The following is a 20,005-nucleotide window of genomic DNA, read 5'->3' on the forward strand; positions in this document are numbered from 1 at the left end:
AGTTGCCTTTTGAATTACTCGGAATAGAAAAAATTTCAAAAAAAATATTCGATACTACTTTTGGCCCTTAACCAGAGCTTGAAGTTTTCGCAAAAGTCGATTTTTTACGCTAAATCAACTGTCATTTCGTATTTAAGTAAGAAAATCAGTCCAATTAAATTCTATTATGTGTATTAAATATTATTTAATAAGCATCTAAGGGCGTGAGTTGCACTTTGTTTTGTAATAAATGGGTAGCATTGTTTTAATGAGCCGTTGTTTTCGTCAATATTAGCCATGCGCTCAACGGAATCAGTTCCACGGAATGTAAACTTTTTGCATTTCGGTAGTTTTAAAACGTGTTCGAATTTGTAATGTGATTACGTTATATCTTTACTAACAAAAAATAATTTTATCAATATAGATAATTAACAAAATGTTCACAGTGATATACTTCAAACCTCGGTGGTGACTTCGGACGGCTACGAAATTCTCTCTGTAAAGAGAATTTATTTCAAGTTGTGAGGACAACATACACTAAATGACCAAATATTATTTTTTTATTTAAATGATGTTGTGCGTAACACATGTGGGGTTAAAAAAAGTGAAAAATTAAACATTTTAATGGAAAAAATAGGCACTTGTTTATTTAATCAAAACCATTTGAGTTATATAAATCTATGTACTTTTTGCACTGAAAACTTGGCAACTGCATCTCAAACCGATAACTTTTTGTCCCGTACTGTCGAAATAGCTTTATCCATATTTTGTGAATCATATTGCTGATATGGTCGTCCTCCAACCTTCCGTTTGTATATTCGCGGCATGTCCACTTCACCTCGCAAAATACGACATTTTTATATTCGTTTAATGAATAAAATTCTATAAATCAAACCAATCAATCAAAAAAATTATAATTATATTGTACTGATCTGGACACGAGTTTGTTGAACACAAAAATTCAAGATTGGCAGAGTACCGCTGTTATTATAATGAATCACAACACTAGCAACAGAAAACATACCCGCGTAGCGACAGGCCGTTGCGAGCATACTGACGCAAGAGGACTGTGATTCGCGCTACCCCCTCCCTACAGATTACCTTGAAGCGAAACGATGTACCACTGTCCGACTTCCCCTGCCATTTCCGAAGCCACCCCGTTCCGTTCCCCGGTATATCAAGTGTTTAAATAAATATTTTAATATACTCCCTCGCTTGAACATGAATTTTGCATTACTTTTGGAAATCGCCCAGACGGTATGCTTAACGATCGTCTGTATGTATCTACCGATCGACTACAAAGCCGGCTCCTATAACGTCTCGATACATACACTCGGAAAGATAGTAAAACAGATGGAAAAAATAAAATAACTAAATTATTTTTTTAGAGTGGTAACTTTCTGACGCCTAGATACTCTTATTTGTTAATAGTACAGAACCTAGCGACGTTATTTTCACATCTAGGCGTTCGTTTTTATTAAAGTGACAGTTATGTCGGAATTTAATTCGACTTCAAAACTTACTTATTTCTCTCTCATATTTTTAATAGGCCAAAAAAGTGCCAACCTCAAAACGATTAAAAAATTAAATAAATCATAATTAAAGGAAAAATTGCTCGGTGGAACAAAATTTTTGACACTTTTAATGCGTAGATAAACGTATCGCAGGGTTCTAGACCCGTCGGTATAAACCGATGTACTTACATCAAAACTTGATGGTGGGGGTATCGGTAGTGTATCTTTATAGTCAGTCGGGAGACTTTTATCTTCAACTCTGACATACTGAAGCTATGTTATTTTAGAGCGTAGATATGTGTACCGTGACGTACGCTTCCCCTTGTTTCATATCGACGTACCTACCCAAAACTTGAAGGGGGGGGGGGTCTGTAGTATATCTTTATAATCGCTAGAATTCATCTTCAACTATACCGTCAAGGTGAATGTATGACGTCTTTATCTCCCCATCATAATCGAGGCCCCGACTCGGTTACCGAGCCTCGAAATTTCGAGACTTTAAAACTATTCGATACTAACGAAACAAAAAATAAGGGATGTAGTGCATTTCCACATAGTCATTGTCGCCTAAATATTTCATTTTCCCATTCCAGGCTAGCGTTTGTCGTCGCCTGCGCAGTGCTGGCCCAGGGGTACCCTCACTCTCCGGACTCCATAGTGGTGGTGGACAGCACGAGCACCAAGTCTCCGCAGGTCAGCAACGCCAACCCCGGCCTGCCCGAGACCACCGCGTCTTCCGGACCTGACGCAGAACTTCCTGACAATGCCAAGGTTCGCGATAAACTTTGTTTTTTTGATTTTTATTGTTTTTTTTTAATTTTTTGGGGACATCGGCAGTAACGCAGATTAAAAATACAATAACCAAAATATATAGAGAACTAGCGGACCCGTCAGACGTTGTCCTGCCCAAACGTTGCGCGTTGGCTTGCCTGCTATTAGCTTGGAAAAAGATTTTTAATTGATAAGTAGGTACCTAGGTACTTGTTTGTGATAAAATTCCAAAACTAAAAATTGTTAATATTGAATTTAAGTAGGTACTTGTTTATGGTTGAATTCCAAAACATAAAATAAATATTTTTTCAAATATAGCATTCTTTTTGCAAACGTCAAACTCCGGTCTTCTCACCAACAGAGGGGTGCACTTATCTAGGAATATGATTTTTTTAATGTATTGAATTTAATATTATTTTAGTGATACCAAAAATCCAGTAAAAAGAAATAAATAGGTAGAAATTTTAACAAATTTAAGGAAATAATCTGATTGAGATCCGCAAAAAACAAATGTTGTTTGTAAACATTCAAAACCAGACTTTTTTATAGACAAAATAACAACATCTTTCCATTTTTTTTTGTAAATGCATTCTCCTCGAATGCAACCCTGGTAGATCTATGAATAACATATTTATGTTCCTTACTTCGATTGAAGATTTTAATATCTACGAACACGCACAGCGCAAAGATCTATATTTCTCTGAAAACTAAAATACACGTAAATCGGTTGAGCCGTTTAGGAGGAGTTCGGTGACATCACACGTACAGAGGAATTATATACAGGGTGTTAATTAAACCCTGTCACATCCGAAACCATGATGATCAGTATGAGCAAGAAGACATATTGGCACATAAAAATATTTTTTTAGAACAAATAAAATTTAAAAAAATAAAATAAAAAAACAATTGGTTGCTTACTTCTGCAGGGCAGAAACGAGGAAGGGGAGGGGGAGTTTGATACTGCGCCGCGCTCCCCTCACTTCTCCTCTGCAGAAGTAAGCAACCATTTGTTTTTTAAAACGCTTTATTTAAAAAAAAAAAATTTTGAATTGAGTTTAGAAGTGAGAAGAGCGCGGCGCAGTATCAAACTCCCCCCTCTCCTTCCTCGTTTCTGCCCTGCAGAAGTAAGCAACCATTTGTTTTTTTTAATTTTAAAAAAAAAATTCTTTGTCCTAAATATTTTTTTGAATATGGTAATATGTCTTCTTACCCACACTGATCATTGTGGTTTCGGATGTGACAGGGTTTAAAGAACACCCTGTATATAAAGATAAATCCAATTAGAGGCATTTAAATAAATACATAAAATATAAATCAGTTGTGATGTTCCTTCGTAAGTGTTAGTAAATAAATGTAATAAATTGATTGTGAGAATGAGTTGATCACCGGCAGCTCCTGGCCATAAACCTTGGCAGTGCATTTCTTTACCGAATGGATTAGCATTGATGATATGTATTGATTGATTGTCGGCCTCGTGGTGTAACGGTCAGCACGTTTGCCTACCATGCAAGAGGTCATGGGTTCGATTCCTGGCATAGACTACATGAAATATTTATTTAAAAAGGTGTTTTTACACTTGAATATTTCATAGTCCCTGGACTGACACCTGAAGCATAAGACTGACCATCTTACCTTCATGTAACAAAAATGATCAAGATACGCTGCGATTGGTGTACCAATGCAGTGCCCTATGCATCATCAGGTGCGAAAATGGAATGATGATGTTTTTAAAAAACGAATACAGCAATTTGATACAAACAACTACTGGGACAGTTTTACAAAAAAAATAAAATATTATTATTATATATTTTTTTTAAACTGTTATTTGAGAAAAACCGTTTCAATTTTTTTCATTTTCATAGGGCGGGAGGAAGAGGGCACAATTTCGCCCACGCGCCGTATAAACTCTTCAGTGATTTTTATATACATAACAGTTTAATTTTTAGTGCAACAGTTTCAGCTGTTTTTAAAAAAAAAAATAATTATCTTCTCTAATATGAGTGTTGAGGAAACGATGTCTGTGTGCAAAAACAGAGTGATATGGCGCTCTATTGTCTCTGCCTAACCTCACGGAGAATCGACATGATGGTTTGTTTATTTGAAAATACACATATTTATAAATAACACAAACGGACTAGAATTTTTAATCCTTATCTTATTTAATATGCAAATCTCGTAATTTCTTGGAAGTTCAATAATAATAATGATGGTTCCCAGCGTAGTACAGCTTTATGTGCTCTCAATCACATAAAACAAACAATAATTATGTTATGTTATAACTTCTTTGAGGTCACCGGTGTAATTATGTTGATGTGTTTGGTATTTCCAGCCTCTTAGTTTCTCATCAGATTACTATTGCCATGCAATGTACATTGATGCTTAGAAATCTCCATAATATAATTGGATGGCGTTATGCAAAAATGAGTTAGTGTCCGAATCATGATCCATAAGTAATAATCTTATGCGGATTTTGAAGGCTAAAGATCTAGGCATCACTTTTGTGAGTTCCCTAACATTTCATGAACAGATCGAAACAGTTTGTAGTAGTTCGTAGAAAATGTTAGGATGCGTTCTGCATACTGCCAGGGTTTTTGGTAGTACACGAGTACTGAGAATTCTTTATAACTCGTTAGTGCGAAGTAGACTCGAAAATGGCTCGATGATTTGGGGACCGTGTGAGTTGAAGTACTCTCTTATGGTGGAGAGGGTTCAGAAGAAATTTCTTCGGCTTCTCTACATGAGGGAGTGCGGATATTATCCATGGCTTTATCCCACTGAGTTCCTCCAGGGTACGCTCGGTTACAGCACTTTGAAGACCAGAAGGAATGTGTATTTAACTACGCACTTCTTTCGATTGTTGCGCGGTATTATTGACAACCCTGAAATTATGCGGAGCATTAGCTTTTATGTTCCGGATCATTACCTTGGGCAGCATCAGCATAGACTGTTTCACATTACAATATACAGGACCAACATACCAATGGTTATGCGTGTTGGAAGGGCTATCTCTATGTTGAACAATATTACTTTGAACATTGATATTTTTCACGACTCGGAGGGAGTTTTTCGTTACAAGATTCTCTTACTTTTTAAACATATTATTCTCTGGATATTATGTATACTTGTGTTTTATTTATTTTATTTTTTATTTTATTTTATTCAGAAAACATACAGTCATACAAAATAAGTATTAAAAACAACAATTTTTTAACATAAAAAGACCAATTAAGTTTTCATAAATTAAAAAGAAATAAACATTAAATGTGACAAAAAAATAAATAAGAATTTTAAATGAGAAAAGATTAATTGTTGACATTTGCGTTTTTCATGGAGGTAATAAATAAAAATAAATAAAAATACCGAATGTACACTCCGAGCCATCAACCCACACACATGAACGCACATGTAAAACATACTCAAACATATACATTACATGCGGCACATATACATAGCATAAACCACTCAAGATGCACATTCAGCAACTATCCCAAATAATCGACCCCATGAGGAAATTTTCTGTACAAATGCAACGAGCAGTTAAAAATGTCTACATCAATACTGAGTCCGTTATAATTTCTACAGGTACGTCTAATGAATGAATTCGAGGTATAATTGTTTTTACAAGTTGGTAGATAAAAAAGGGAATTTAATCTAGTATAGCGAAGAGGACAACGGAAACCAATATTTTGTAAAAGATACGGCAAATCAACTATATTATTGAGAATTTTGAAAAGAAAAATTAAATCAGTGTTATTTTTATAAATACCTAATTTTACCTTATTATTTTAATTATTTCTATACGTATGAATTTAGATATTCCATTTTGTAATGTACATATATATGAATAAATAAAATATGAATTAAAATCTTACTTTGAAAAAACAGTTTGATGAGTTTAAACCTACAAATTCTCTGTAATACATAGATGTGAAAATAACGCAACTGGACTAAACACCATATAACACTGGTTTAAGATGCTTAATGTGTTGTTGCGAACTCAGATCAATATGAGGCATTGACACGTTTCTGGTCATGCGGTTACAAGCCAAAACCGACTGGTCCAAGAAGAAGTTTAAAAATTGGAAAATTGTTTTCAGGCGTTGCTTAGTATGGGAAATAATTCAGTCAGATGAATCTCTTCGCAACAATAAAGGTTTCAGCTCTTTAACTTCACTAAAATCAACAAATGAAAGAATTGAAGAAATATGGATGTTTAAACATAGGCAAAATGGTGAATGTTACACAGTGTGTAAAGTGACCACTTAAACCAGCCAATGACAGGTCGTAAGCCCTGTAAATGCCTTGACTTTCATATTCCCTTATTTAAGGTATTCTCCATCCCTGTTGTAATTTGTTAATCTTAATGACTCCCGAGGGGGTGAAATCCAGTCTTTTGTCTACAAACACTTGTCTACTTTTAATAATTTTAATGTAATAACTAAATCATTAAACATAGATTTACTTGCAAATTTTAATGACGTACGGCGTTTGCTTTCGAAATAATTCGTAGTATTTTTTATTTTCTTTTGAATTTACATTTAATTACCATTCATTTTATGTTCGAGAATCTTTTTTAACTCTCTGTGATGCTACTTGTGAAAACCTGTAATTGGCTTATTTGTTATTTGTTTTGTTTTAAATATAAGATAAATATAGCTGTTGGTTATCCAAATAAAGAATAATAATAACATTTGGACAAACTCAAATATTGTATACATACCGTCGCATCGGGGAAACAAGGTTCTATCTGACAAAATATGTTTTTTACATTGAACTTTTATTATATTTATATTTAAATATCGGTTCTATGTGCATTAAAATTTTAAAGAAAAACGAAATCAATCCTTAATTATTATTAAGTTTATTGAGACAAAATTAATAAAAAATATACTAGAGAAAATAACAAAATTAGACTTCCATTTAGGAAAAAGGCAAAGTCACAAAATTCAATTTTATTTAAAGCAATTAAAAAGTATTACGAAATGGAAAAAAATATTTATGAAGAAAAAAACATATCAAAATTTAAAATAATGGTCAAGACATATGTGATAAACAATTTATAAATTAAATATATTTGCAATGTTATTATTAGAACACACATAATAATACGTATGATATGTGTGCCCTACTTTAAGATTTAAATAAAAAATATAAAAAAATATTAGATAAAATAATGTCTTCATTTCAACTTTCATGTCTCAAAAAAAGTATGAATCCACATAGAACTTTGTAAGATATGTCCTTAAAAATGCCCATTGGGCGTTTAATAATAAATAAATTGTAGAATAAGTGCACAAGTTTTTTAGTTCGGTTTGCGGCTATATCGATGTGTTCTTTCCATCTGAGGTGTGGACCAAGGCTAATTCCCGGATATTTGGTGGAGTTTATCCTTTCTTCTACTGGGCACGGGAAATGCAATTGTATTGTGTATGTGTACTGCTTTTTCTATTTTGACATACAGGTAAACGTCGTTTTTCGCCAGGGTTCCGTTCCGAGATACATCGGCGTAAAATGAACACAAATATAATGGAAGATACAAGGTTGGGTTCCGTGTCAAATTTCTAAGAACAATCTAACATGTTTATTTAATACATATCCTATATATATTCAATATAAATAATACATATATTTAATAAATACGGTTTAAATTCGTTTACAAAATAAATAATAATCTCTCGATATAAATATTTTTTTATAATAAATACTAACTCGCCAGTTCATCGGTACAAAATTAAATTCGCACACTTTTTTGAAAAAAGCATCTAATTTGCTTTCATTGTTGCTTCCTTTCTTGCAGAATAAAAGCATAAACTACAAATATTTGAATATGCTTTTAATTTTAATAACAAAATAAAAAATATAATCATACCTTTTTATTTTTCTTAAAAACAAAACGAAAACTAACTCGGAAACAATTTCACACACACAATAGGCTGCTCGCGTACACGGTAATAGAATAAAACAACGTGTAAAAGTGTGTCTGCCTACTAACTGTCGTCTTGTGTCGGCCGAACCGGGAAATCCCACGCCGACACTAACCGGCGTAACTGTAAATTGTCGTAAATCGAACCGGCACAAAACGTCGTTTATGTGTATTTTAAACCACAGTGTATTAGATGTACAAACTTAAAGTTGCCAGTCCACCTCATTATAATATTGAATAATATGTTTCTTTCATCGAGTAATGGATTGTTTGTCCCTCTTTTTTTCCCTTCCAGCCGAGCAAGGCGGGCATGTTCCGCAAGCCGAAGATCACGTCCATGCACGTGGAGAGCAATGTGACCCTGCGCTACGCCCGCACGATGGTGACTAGCCGCGTGTCCAACCCCGCCGCGCGCGCCAACGAGGTCACCTTCAGCGTAGTCATCCCGGAGACTGCCTTCATCACCAGCTTCAGCATGTGAGTCGCGCCAAGTTTTATTTAATTTCTGAATCAGGGTGTCTTTTGGAGTCTCGGGTGTGCGATGATTTAACTTAAGGAGTGGAGAAATAATAGAACGGACGCTGCAAACTCCGGTGTCGACTGTCATCAAGCCGAGGCGTCACGGTCGGCCGGGACATGTACTGCGGATATCTCCCGAGAGCATCGACCACAGGCGTCAGGTTCTTGACGTCCTGGACATCCGCTGCTGACCGCTCATCGGCAGTTCATGTCAGACTACGGGACCGCTGGTAGAGATGCCCGGAGGTTCTCTGTGGACACTTTATGCTCCAAATAGAAAGCAGTCATGGAATGATGATGAAAAGATACTATAATTCTTAGAACCTATTTGGAAGATTGTAAATAAAATATTCAAAGTAATTTTTTTTCTTATCTCTATTGTATTTGTATACAATACTAAAACTGCTTTTTAGAAAAAAACAAATCTCGTAATTTAGTTTAGGGTGTTAACATAAGTTGAGTCTGTTTTTTTCCAAATTTAAAAATGAGCACCATAAGTTAATAAAATGGTAAAGGTATTGTGTTTGCGTTACATATTTTATTTTATTTTATTATAAGCCTTAAAAATGGAATGTCATGTAGACGAAAGTGAACATTTTCGATACCTTCATATATTAGCCTTCGGCTGAAGGAATAAAGCTGCCAATGCTGCTGGCAATATTTGTGCAGTAGGGTGGGCCGATAATTTTTTTTTCCGAATTTTGAAAAGTTGTCTTTTGGATTATTCGGAATGCAAAAAATATCAAAAAAATATTTGATACTACTTTTGGCCCTTAACCAGAGCTTGGGGTTTTCGAAAAAGTAAATTTTTTGCACTAAATCGGCTGTCATTTCGTATTTAAGTAAGAAAATCAGTCCAATTAAATTTTATAGTGTGCATTAAACCTTGTTAAATAAGCATCTAAGGGCGTGAGTTGCACATTATTTTGTAATAAATGGGTAGCATTGTTTTAATGCGCCATTGTTTTCGTCAATATTAGCCAGGCGCTCAACGGAATCAGTTCTGCGGAGTGTAAACTTTTTGCGTTTCGGTAGTTTTAAAACGTGTTTGAATTTGTAATGTGATTCGGTTATATCTTTACTAACAAAAAATAATTTTATCAATATAGATAATTAACAAAATGTTCAGACAGTTATAAACTTCAAACCTCGGTTGAGGGTAAAAGTAGTATGGAATATCTTAAAAATAATTTTTACATTTAACATAATCCAAAATGCAACTTTTTAGAACCCTTTTACTTTGATGTCTAAAAAAATAAAAAACTTCATACATTATCGGCCCACTCTCTTGTGCAGTGTATGGTGAAGTAGCTATGAATTATTGACAAATTTGTTGTAAAATAATGAAAGAGACATTATTGACTAATTTGTTGTATTTTTTTTTCATTGTGTCCTCTTGCTCTCTTCATTTGGAAAAAATGGACACAACTAATGTTAACATCTAATAGAAATGGGAAAATCGATCACGCGTAATGAAGTAACACGAACAGCATTAATGGGTAAGGGCCTATCAGGTGTGAGGTGTGGAAGCGGGGAGTTTCTTCCCCGCCCGTACCTCCCTGAAAGTAATTGTATCGCTGGTAGCATAGAAATTTTGATTGTAAGTCGAATTGGAGTTACAGAGAATGATCCGTTGGTATGTTTGTTTCAGGGAAATCGATGGAAAGGTTTACGAGGCCTACGTGAAGGAGAAGGCTGAAGCAAAAAAAGTTTACCAAACGGCAGTCAATAGTGGGATAGCCGCAGCTCATGTGGCCGTACAGTAAGTATATTGGTTTTCATCATTTCTAGGCAAAGTGGAAGGGGGTCTATAGTCTAGTCTATACCCGGGATATGTAAATTAGTCGTAAAAATTAGTAAAATAAAATAAAACATAAAAATGGTGTAGCGAGAGGTGGTTACGCCACATTTACTCTATGTGTGTAAAGCACATTGACTAGGTTGTGGCGTGCAAATTTATTTGCTACCTACTGGGCCCTGGTTAAGATGTTGCAATGCCTACCGTGGGTACCAATATTGTACTGGCCCCATAATAATAACTGAACCGATCGTGTGTGCAAGCGCCTTTGATATTCTTACCGCGATTGCGAATAAGTTTTTTTTGCGATCAATAACTCAGGACACAATCTGATCGGATCCTGACTGCCGTGACAGAAGATCCAAACAATAAGGTGCTAGAACCCCAGTACAAGGTAGGCAATTGTATTCATTGTATTAGGGTTGGGTGGCAAAGTAAATAAGGATAACGCATCCCGCAAACCATACCATTTCGAGCGTTCATCTGCCGACAGGCAAGTGGATGTACACTAACAAACGTATTACTTTATTTAAATGGTACACATATTATTTTCATTCTTATGTATTACATTACTTTATATATATTTTTTTTATATATATTACTATATTATTTATGTTTAAATAGCATTACATATATAATGTTCAGATTTCAACATTTGTGCATCTATCGTAAATAGTTTTACCACACATTCGCCTGGGAGATAGCATTTTGACAGCATTCAGCCTACTTTCATCCCTGTTTTTCCAAGTCCGTACTTCGCTTCCATACACCAGAGTCGGAACCGAGACATTATGTAAGGCTGAGATAAGCATTATCGACAAAATCAAGAAAAGAGCTATGCGTTGGTTTGGACATGTAGAGCGAATGTTATAATCAGCGCTTTGCTGTATCTTTTAAGATCTGAAACAGAGGGACCTTTAGAAAGATCACTTTTTTCATTTTATAATCATTATTTAGCGCTTCATTTAAAATATGCTGAAGATACTTATTATCTTCCCTTCTTGATGATCTGGGGGTATAGTAGGCGCATCGATTGCTCGTTTATGGCGGAAGACGAGTTGTTCAACTGTTTGTTGTGTTTTCAGGGCTCGCGACTCGAACCACTTCACGGTGTCGGTAAACGTGGAGGCTCAGAGCAAGGCCGTGTTCCGGCTCACGTACGAAGAGTTCCTCACACGCAGGCTCGGGCTGTACCACCTGGTCATGAATATCAACCCCGGCCAGCTGCTGGACGACCTCGCCGTGGACGTGCGCATCCGCGAGAGTGCGCCCATCACGGAGCTCTTCGTGCCGCAGATGAGGACCGGCAACGAGGTGGATGCCGAGCCCAGCGATGCCCGTAACTATAACACCTATTTTGTTTTTTTTAGGCGAGCGAGTGCCAGGAATACAGTGAACGGTGCACTAGAATTAATTTTTGCAAATAAATGGTCACTGATTTATTTTAAAGAAACAAACAGCCGACAATGAAATAATAACATTAAAAAAAAATACAGTTTAAAGACAGACCAGCAAAGTTTCTAAATAAGAATCATACATATTATTAAATTGTATGAGATTAAGTGTAGATGTGTGTTTATATGTATTAGTGTAAGAATAAGTGTTCAGGTGCGTGTAAGTGTGAGCATCATTAAAAAGTAAGTGGGATCGTATCGCAGCCAGAAATAATGAGTCTTAATTTATTTTAAAATAAATTAAGGGGCATGTAAAATATATCAATAGATGAAAAAAAAGCATTATAGTTAGAGCAAGAACGATAGATTTATGCTTTTAATGTGTGGTCGAAACGGGAACCTACAATTTTTCACCCATGTATTGCTGTCTCGGCCTCACAACGTTACTCTTCTAACATCGCGGCTGACCGATAACTGAATTTTTAACATAACTGTTTTTGGGCAATGGATTATAAAATAATTTATAGAAATAAGAAACGGGACAATTTATAGGAATGTGCTATAAAAGAAAGATAGATAGGGACTATCGATCAAATTGACCAAAATTTTGAACAGCTGGTATCAAAATAACAAATAAAAGAAAAAATTTGGGCTTAGTCAAAAAGTACAGTAATATTTAAAAAAAACCTTAATTGCCATCATATTCGAATTCTTATGTTGTTGTAAATCTTATTTCCAGACAACGAGTACTCGACACAGATGCTGAGTGAAGATCTGATGGAAGCTCACATACATTTTGCACCCAATAAAGCTCAACAAGAAGACTTGATGAAGATTTTCAAGGTAATACAATTTAGTTCACGTGTTGCAAACATTAATTGACATTCAATCAGTTCTTGAATCGCTGACTTTCCAACAAAATCAATCAAGTTGTCGGATGAATTCACAACGAATATGCAATCGAGGGTATCTAAGTAAATTAGAAAATCCAAAATTCAACCTTAATCTTGCAAAATATCTAATCGATCCCACGTCTGTAAATAGCTTACGGCTCGGGCTACATAACATTATTCTTGATGTTCAACGGAGTTGTTTTGTTTGTTTCAGCGAGCGAATGAAATGACAACACCCAGCAACTTCTACACTCCGTTTGTCTCCCTCCCACACAAATCTCCCGCCGAGGACGAAGGGCTTAAGGGACAGTTCGTAGTGCAGTATGATGTTAACAGGAACAATAGCAAGGGACAAGTTCTGGTAAGGGAATAAATTATGTAGAAAATTCGGAAATACAAAAATAAAACATCTCTTCCTAGTCGGTCCCTCATGACTGAGGCTCGTGACTACCATATCGTACTATCGAGACTAATCCTCCACTCGACTCGGCACCGCGCATTTCTGAGAGCTGCCACAAACCAAGTGCTTGTCGCAGTTTTTAACTGGGCCTACCAGCGCATGGAAGATCTCCCTCACCCTCCCGTTCCCTCTATGCTGCAGACCACAACAAGCTTCTCCAGACAATCTTCTTCTCTACTTGTGAGGTGACCAAAATATTGGAGATATAGGCTGAGACTCTATCTGTCAGCTTTAGTTCCCGGAGACTGGAGGCGTTTCTGCGTCTGGCTGTCCAGGGTATTCTTAGCATATGCCTCCAGCACCACATCACAAGGGCATCTCTATCATGTTGCGTTCTTTTGCCCTCATTGTTCATGTTTCTGCCTCATATAAAAAAAATAAGAAGATTTAACACTTCGTATCCCGGAGCCGTGTAAACACGTGGTTATATAACCACGCGTTGTGTTCCGGTCCCGTGTTTTCACGTGGTTTACCAGCCGTCTTAAAAAGTGCATTTTATTGACATCTAGTGACTTTTATTAGTACTTTTGTCGCTGCTTTTGACCGGGACACAACGAGTGGTTATTATAATCACGTGTTTACACAGCTCCAGGGTACAAAGCACAAAAAAGGAGTGAGAGATATGTGCGAACATTGCAATGTGGCTCTCCATAAAGGCCAATGTTGCCAAAACTATCATACAAAAATTACTTATTAAATTGTTTCAAATAAATATGAGAAGTTTCAATTGATTTAACCCAGTATTTTCTTAATTATGACACTTTTAAGAAACCCCTCACAAAGCATAAAATTTCACAAAAATAGGCCGGGCACAGGGTAAATTCTATGTGTGTTCGGCCGGTGCTCAAAGTGTTAAGTTCTGACCTATCCCATATGAAATTCTTCAAAGTTCTTCATCTGTAAAATTCGGACCGAAATGACTTAATTCAGACGAAATAAAATGTTATTTTGCAGGTGAAAGACGGGTATTTTGTCCACTTCTTTGCGCCCACCGACCTGAAGCCGCTGAACAAGCACGTGATATTTGTGCTGGACGTTTCGGGCTCCATGGTCGGCCGCAAGATCGCCCAACTCAAGGAGGCCATGAACTCCATCCTGGACGATCTTCACCCGGGAGACTACCTCAGCATCATCGACTTCAGCTACAACGCTAATGTAAGGACACAACATATTCAATTTATTATTGATTGTATTTTAATTTTATTAGGAAATGTAATAGAATACAAATATTATATAATCATCATCAGCATCAGCATCACCTCATCAGTTGGTATTACAGATGCAACTGGATCATCTGTCACATAGAGTTAAGGTGATCAGTCTTACGCTTCAGGTGCCAGGCTAGGGACAGTGAAGTAATGCACTGGGAAACTAATATTTCATGTCGACCTTACCAGGAATCCAATCCGGGACCTCAAGCAAAACGGGCAAACGCTCCAAACTAATCTGCACTCGATTTTTTTAAAGATTAGTCATCGAGCGGAAAACAATCATGCAAGATTTTGATTCTATTTCATACACAGAACTGTCTATTTACCCTCAAGAAATGCAAAAATTACAGACATATCTAGAAAATAAATACAAACCTTACTTCTACCATCACGCCGTTTCTCCATAGGGGTAGGCGGAGAGGATGGGCCGCCACACACGTCTATCCTGACATACATTCCTAGCTTCTTCCACATTGATACATCTTGTCATACATGCCTATCGGTTTCATCTGCTTTTTACATGACCAGACTTGAGATTTTGGTTTATCTGATCACGCCACATCTTTCTCGGCCATCCTCGTCCCATGATACCGTTCATTCTCGCCATATATACCTGTTTTACCATTCTTTCGTCATCCATTTGTTCCACCTGACCAAACCATCTCAGAGACCCTTTCTTGATCTTATCAATTAAACACTCACACCTGATTTCATCATTCGTAATCCTGTCATACATTGTTTTCTCACACATTCGTCTAAGAGATTGCATTTCATCTTTCCTCTGCCAGTTCCATGTTTCACTTCCATACGTAAGTCTTAGAACTAAAACTCCATTGTGCGCTGCCAGTTTAGCTTCAATTGACATATTTTTACTAGCTATTACTGCGCGCCGTTCATTTTGCTGCCCGCATTCACTCGCCTTTCAACATTGTTTTCTACTCTTACATCTCTTGAAACATGCTTCCTAGATTCTTCTACTTGTTCGAGACATTCGTCGTTTACATTTATAATTAGGCTTACCATAATCATGGAGTTCAAACCTCCCGGTTCAGAAGTGAGAGATTGAACAGAATAGAAAAAATAATGCAAATGTCTTTTCCGAAAAAGTTTTTTTGTTTTATTCAATGCACATAAAAAAAACAGGATACAAAAAACGTTATACAGAAAATGTAATTATTTATTGTACCATTCGAGCTTTTTGCCATTCAAATACCATCACTTTTTACTTTTTTTCATCACCAATTAGCTCTCCAGGCATACGTCATACTATCTAGCGACTATTTGTTGCAAATCCTCCTCGTTTCTTGCTATAAGAACTGCATCATCAGCGTACGACAAACAACTTACTACAAAATTTAAAAAAAATGTTTTTACAGATATAAAACAATAAATTTAGTACGACAATATTACTTAAATTATTAATAATAAAATAAATACTGACGCTTCTTCGTCCCGCCAGGTGTACAATCTAGATGTCCTGACAGAGAATGCAGATTTCCACCAGAATGACAACAATTTCTACATGGAAGATATTATGAAGAAGGTGCCAGAAATTCTCCCCTCTCCCAAGCCCGTCACCCCGGAGAACATCGCAAAGGCCAAAACTATTATTAACCTTTTGGTAGCCACAGGAGGTTAGTATTTACTTCACGCAAGCTTTTACCCGCCGCTTCACTCACACGCTATTAGAGAGAAGGCTAATTATTTAGTTTTATCGTTTAATAAGAAGAATTTTCCAGGTGAAATGATAATATTTTTCCTGATAAAAAGTATCAATTGCCGGTCCTTTAACTTTCTCTTTAGAACAACATATTCCCGCTGTCTTGTCTTTCCATTCCAAAGCGTTACAAAACTGACACGACTTGTACATGAGCCGATGGCAGGGTTTTAGGGAATAAAATGAAACGCCGAATCGTTTAATACGGACCGAGTGTTTCATTCAAAAGCTCGTCTACGCTCTGCTCCGATCATCGCATTTTCAATTCTTTGCACCTGTGATAGATCAAATGATTCGGTTGCCCTTGATGCGGATTGTCGCTGTGCTTGTATTTCCAGAAACATATTCGTTTAAGAAGGTGTCTCGTAGGCCCTCGAAGCAGCTTGACGCTCTGCTTGTTAATCTTAACGGCGGTGAGCGACAGATGGAGTCTCAGAGCTGCTGAGATGAGTCTGGCGTGCGGCCTTTTGTCTTCTGAGTTCGGCATCTTTAGATGACTTGATTTCGAGCCACACTTTGAGCTTGTGATGATATTTTTGTAGTATTTGATTTTCGTTTGAATTTCGAATCACTACTTATCCAAAATCCTACTATAAAATTAAAACAAAACGCAATTCAAACAATTCAAGGAGTTTTGACTTTATAATAACTAGATGTGTTTTTTTTGCAGACCAATCTTGTATTAATAATAATCCGACAAAAGACAATCAACTTTTCTATATTTTAACATTTGTACTAAGTACCTACTTAATTAATTAAGGTAATTATTTTTTAAATTTAAACAATTGATCTCAAATTAAAGTAACGAGAGAACCCTTTTAATACCCATTCACAGCTGTAATATTTTTGCCTCCTTTTTCACGTTAGTAGCTGCTGGATTGTGGAATAATCTACCCACTAATGTCAGAGGCGCCCCTTTTTTATTCACATTCAAATCAAGTACGAAAGGTCACTTCCTGAATATTTGAGTTTTTCATTTCTCCTCCCGCTTTCCTTCCTCCTTTCCCTCTCCTCTCTTCATAGTGTAGTACCCCCTCGTGTAGGTAGGAAGAAATTGCCTTAACGAAATATGCCCGCCCTTATGCATATGTATGTAAACCGTATATGTATATATAAATGTTCAAGTACAAATGAATAAATAATGATGATAGCTACTCTGTATTTTAGTTACTAGTACGAAAATGAAGTGTAATGGTGTTACAGGAACAAACATCCACGATGCCCTGACCACAGCGCTGAAGGTTGCCAACCGGGGAATCCCCATGTCCAAAAATGACACAAAAATAAGTGAGTGGATTCATTTATTTATTATATTAACTGTTCTATGTTCTAAAAAATCTACGGCTAATTTCGATATGAAATCAAGTTTAAAGAAGAACTACCTAAAATATTATTTTGTTGTACAAAATATTTTTTGAGGGTGCTTAAAATGATAACGCTGACCCCAATACTAAAAATCATATTATTATTTGATTCGGGTTTTGGTCCCGTGGCTAGTGTTGCGGACTCGCGGATCAAAGGTCCGAGGTTCGAATCCCACTCGACCCGAATTGCATTTCCATTTTTTGATAGTGAATTATTTGCAACTCGTTGAAAATGGCCACCAAAATTTTAATATTAGGGTAAATTATAAGAAAACTAATATTTATTTTTAAAAAAAAACATGAAAAATTAAAATCGTCATTTCCCTATCCATACCCAGTGGTGCAAAGGGCACTGCGTTGGTATTTCCATTGCTGGATCAATATTATTACACGAAAGGTAAGATGATCAATATTACACTTCAAATGACCGTCCAGGGACAATGAAATATTGCAGTGCAAAACCACCTTTAAAACCAATAATTAGCCCTTGCCAGGAATCGAACCTGGGACCTCAAGTGTGGTAGGCAATGCGCCAACAACTACGCTACAAGGTGGACTTACCTCCACTCGATTTTATTTTTCCATGGTTCTAGTTTTATTTAACACCAAACATGTCGCGTTTTTCATGCAACTCATATTTTTAAAAAATTTATTTTTTGCATTTGTGTATGAAAACATTTCTCCACAATATCCATGTTGATTTTGAAAACACAATTGATTATTCTAAATCCATTTTGTATATGTTTATCGGTATTCGTAGTATGTGATATTTCCCTATTGTGACAGAACACCCATTTGATTCCATTTCACAGTCTATTATTTTTCATGTCGATAAGTAACAATGACCCAACACTAAAATTTTAGAGAAATCTTACACGAGTATGATTTTCAGACGAGAAGCAACCTCTTCCGTCTCCGATGATCATCTTCCTGACTGACGGAGACCCAACCGTCGGAGACACCAACTTGGATAACATAATGAAGGCGGTCAAGTCCCTCAACACCAAGGGTGTTGCACTGTTCTCTCTCGCATTTGGTAACTAAATCACAGCTTTTTTAATATTACAAATATTATGCAGTAATAATCTGTTATTAATAGGTTAGTGTAGTCATTATGTGCTTTTTCAGGTTGATTGTAAATTTGTCTTCAAAATGTTTAAGTAGTTAGATAATTCATTGCAGTGTTCGCCCCTACACTGCCCAATGTAGATGATCTACTAAATACTGCTAATCTACATACCGGTAAAAACCTGAGCAATTAATTGTACGGGGAAGTTTCTAGAAAATAATTAAAATTAATTTGCAAGTTCTTCCAAATGAACCGATGATAGGGTGATGTGATAGATTTCCGGTTTCCGGGAAGCCAACTCACAAATCAGCAGAACTCATCAACGAGAACTTGCGACGTCACCAACGGAATAATTCCAAAATCACAGAACTTTAAAAAATCACAGCGCTGATAATAAGACACATTAAAATATATATTTTTAATTTTGTGGCTTAGTTTGATAGTCCATTTACAAATAAATAAAAATAATAAAATAAACATTTAAGAATATTAAAAAAAACACTGAACTTATTCATTCAGCCAGCTAAATCTCTCGCACATCAATGAAGGTTTCAGCTCTTTTACTTCACAAAAGTCATCTGGAAAAGTTGAGGAAATATGGACTTTTAAACTTAGGCAGAATGGTAAATGTTACAGTATGTAAAGTGGCCACTTGAACAAGCCACTGACAATTCATAAGCCCTGTAAATTCTTAAACTTCCATTATATTGAAGTCTGATTTTTTTGATTCTGCCAAATAATGTATTTCACTTTCGAGAAAAGCCCAATGCTAATAATATTTTTATTTTTATTTCTTCGCTTCTGCTCTGTCTCTTCATAAATTAAAATTGTGTCTCAGGCGAGGACGCCGACCGAACGTTCCTAAGGAGCGTGTCCCTGCAGAACTGGGGCTTCATGCGTCACATATACGAGGCAGCCGACGCCGCTCAGCAACTAAAGCACTTCTACAAGCAAGTCGCCTCGCCCCTTCTGGCCAACATCACCTTCACATACTCCAAGGATGAGGTAATATCAAAAACCCATATTATTAAAATTCCTACAGTATGATTTTCCTATAAACGGTTGCCCGATATTCGAGGAGCATACCTTTTATTTGCTGAAGAACATAACCAAAAATTACAATTATTAATCTTCAACTTATTACAGTCTTAAACTATTTGAATCGGGTTGTGGTCCTGCGGCTTGTATTGCGAATTCACAGATCGGAGATCCGAGGTTTGAACTCGGCTCTACCCCGACTTGATCACCATTTTTTAATAGTGAGTTATTTACAATTCGTTGAAAATGGCCTCCAAAATTTACATTTTTGGGTAAATTTTGAGAACTATTAATATTTCTTTTTCAAAAACAAAAAAAAATCTTTCAAATTTCTCATGTTGACCTTGCAAACATG

The 20,005-nt window shown here is 36.1% G+C and overlaps 1 protein-coding gene across 20 annotated transcripts in view; it reads left to right on the forward strand.

Moving 5' to 3' along the window:
• The window catches only part of LOC148283814 (inter-alpha-trypsin inhibitor heavy chain H4-like), a 59,625-nt gene that overhangs the window by 14,977 nt on the left and 24,643 nt on the right, over window positions 1–20,005 (forward strand). For all 20 annotated transcript variants that reach the window (XM_088243171.1, XM_088243178.1, XM_088243173.1 and 17 more), the window contains exons 2-12: window positions 2,087–2,264; window positions 8,483–8,664; window positions 10,358–10,468; window positions 11,590–11,843; window positions 12,638–12,741; window positions 13,006–13,152; window positions 14,206–14,406; window positions 15,922–16,096; window positions 17,383–17,466; window positions 18,436–18,579; window positions 19,451–19,617. In XM_088243171.1, the coding sequence (XP_088099297.1) occupies window positions 2,087–2,264; window positions 8,483–8,664; window positions 10,358–10,468; window positions 11,590–11,843; window positions 12,638–12,741; window positions 13,006–13,152; window positions 14,206–14,406; window positions 15,922–16,096; window positions 17,383–17,466; window positions 18,436–18,579; window positions 19,451–19,617 (1,747 nt within the window). The remainder of the gene's footprint in view (window positions 1–2,086; window positions 2,265–8,482; window positions 8,665–10,357; window positions 10,469–11,589; window positions 11,844–12,637; window positions 12,742–13,005; window positions 13,153–14,205; window positions 14,407–15,921; window positions 16,097–17,382; window positions 17,467–18,435; window positions 18,580–19,450; window positions 19,618–20,005) is intronic.

Source organism: Micrasema longulum, unplaced genomic scaffold, assembly GCF_059751315.1.
Source record: "Micrasema longulum isolate JH-2025_06_02 unplaced genomic scaffold, ASM5975131v1 h1tg000194l, whole genome shotgun sequence".
Lineage (NCBI taxonomy): Eukaryota > Metazoa > Arthropoda > Insecta > Trichoptera > Brachycentridae > Micrasema > Micrasema longulum.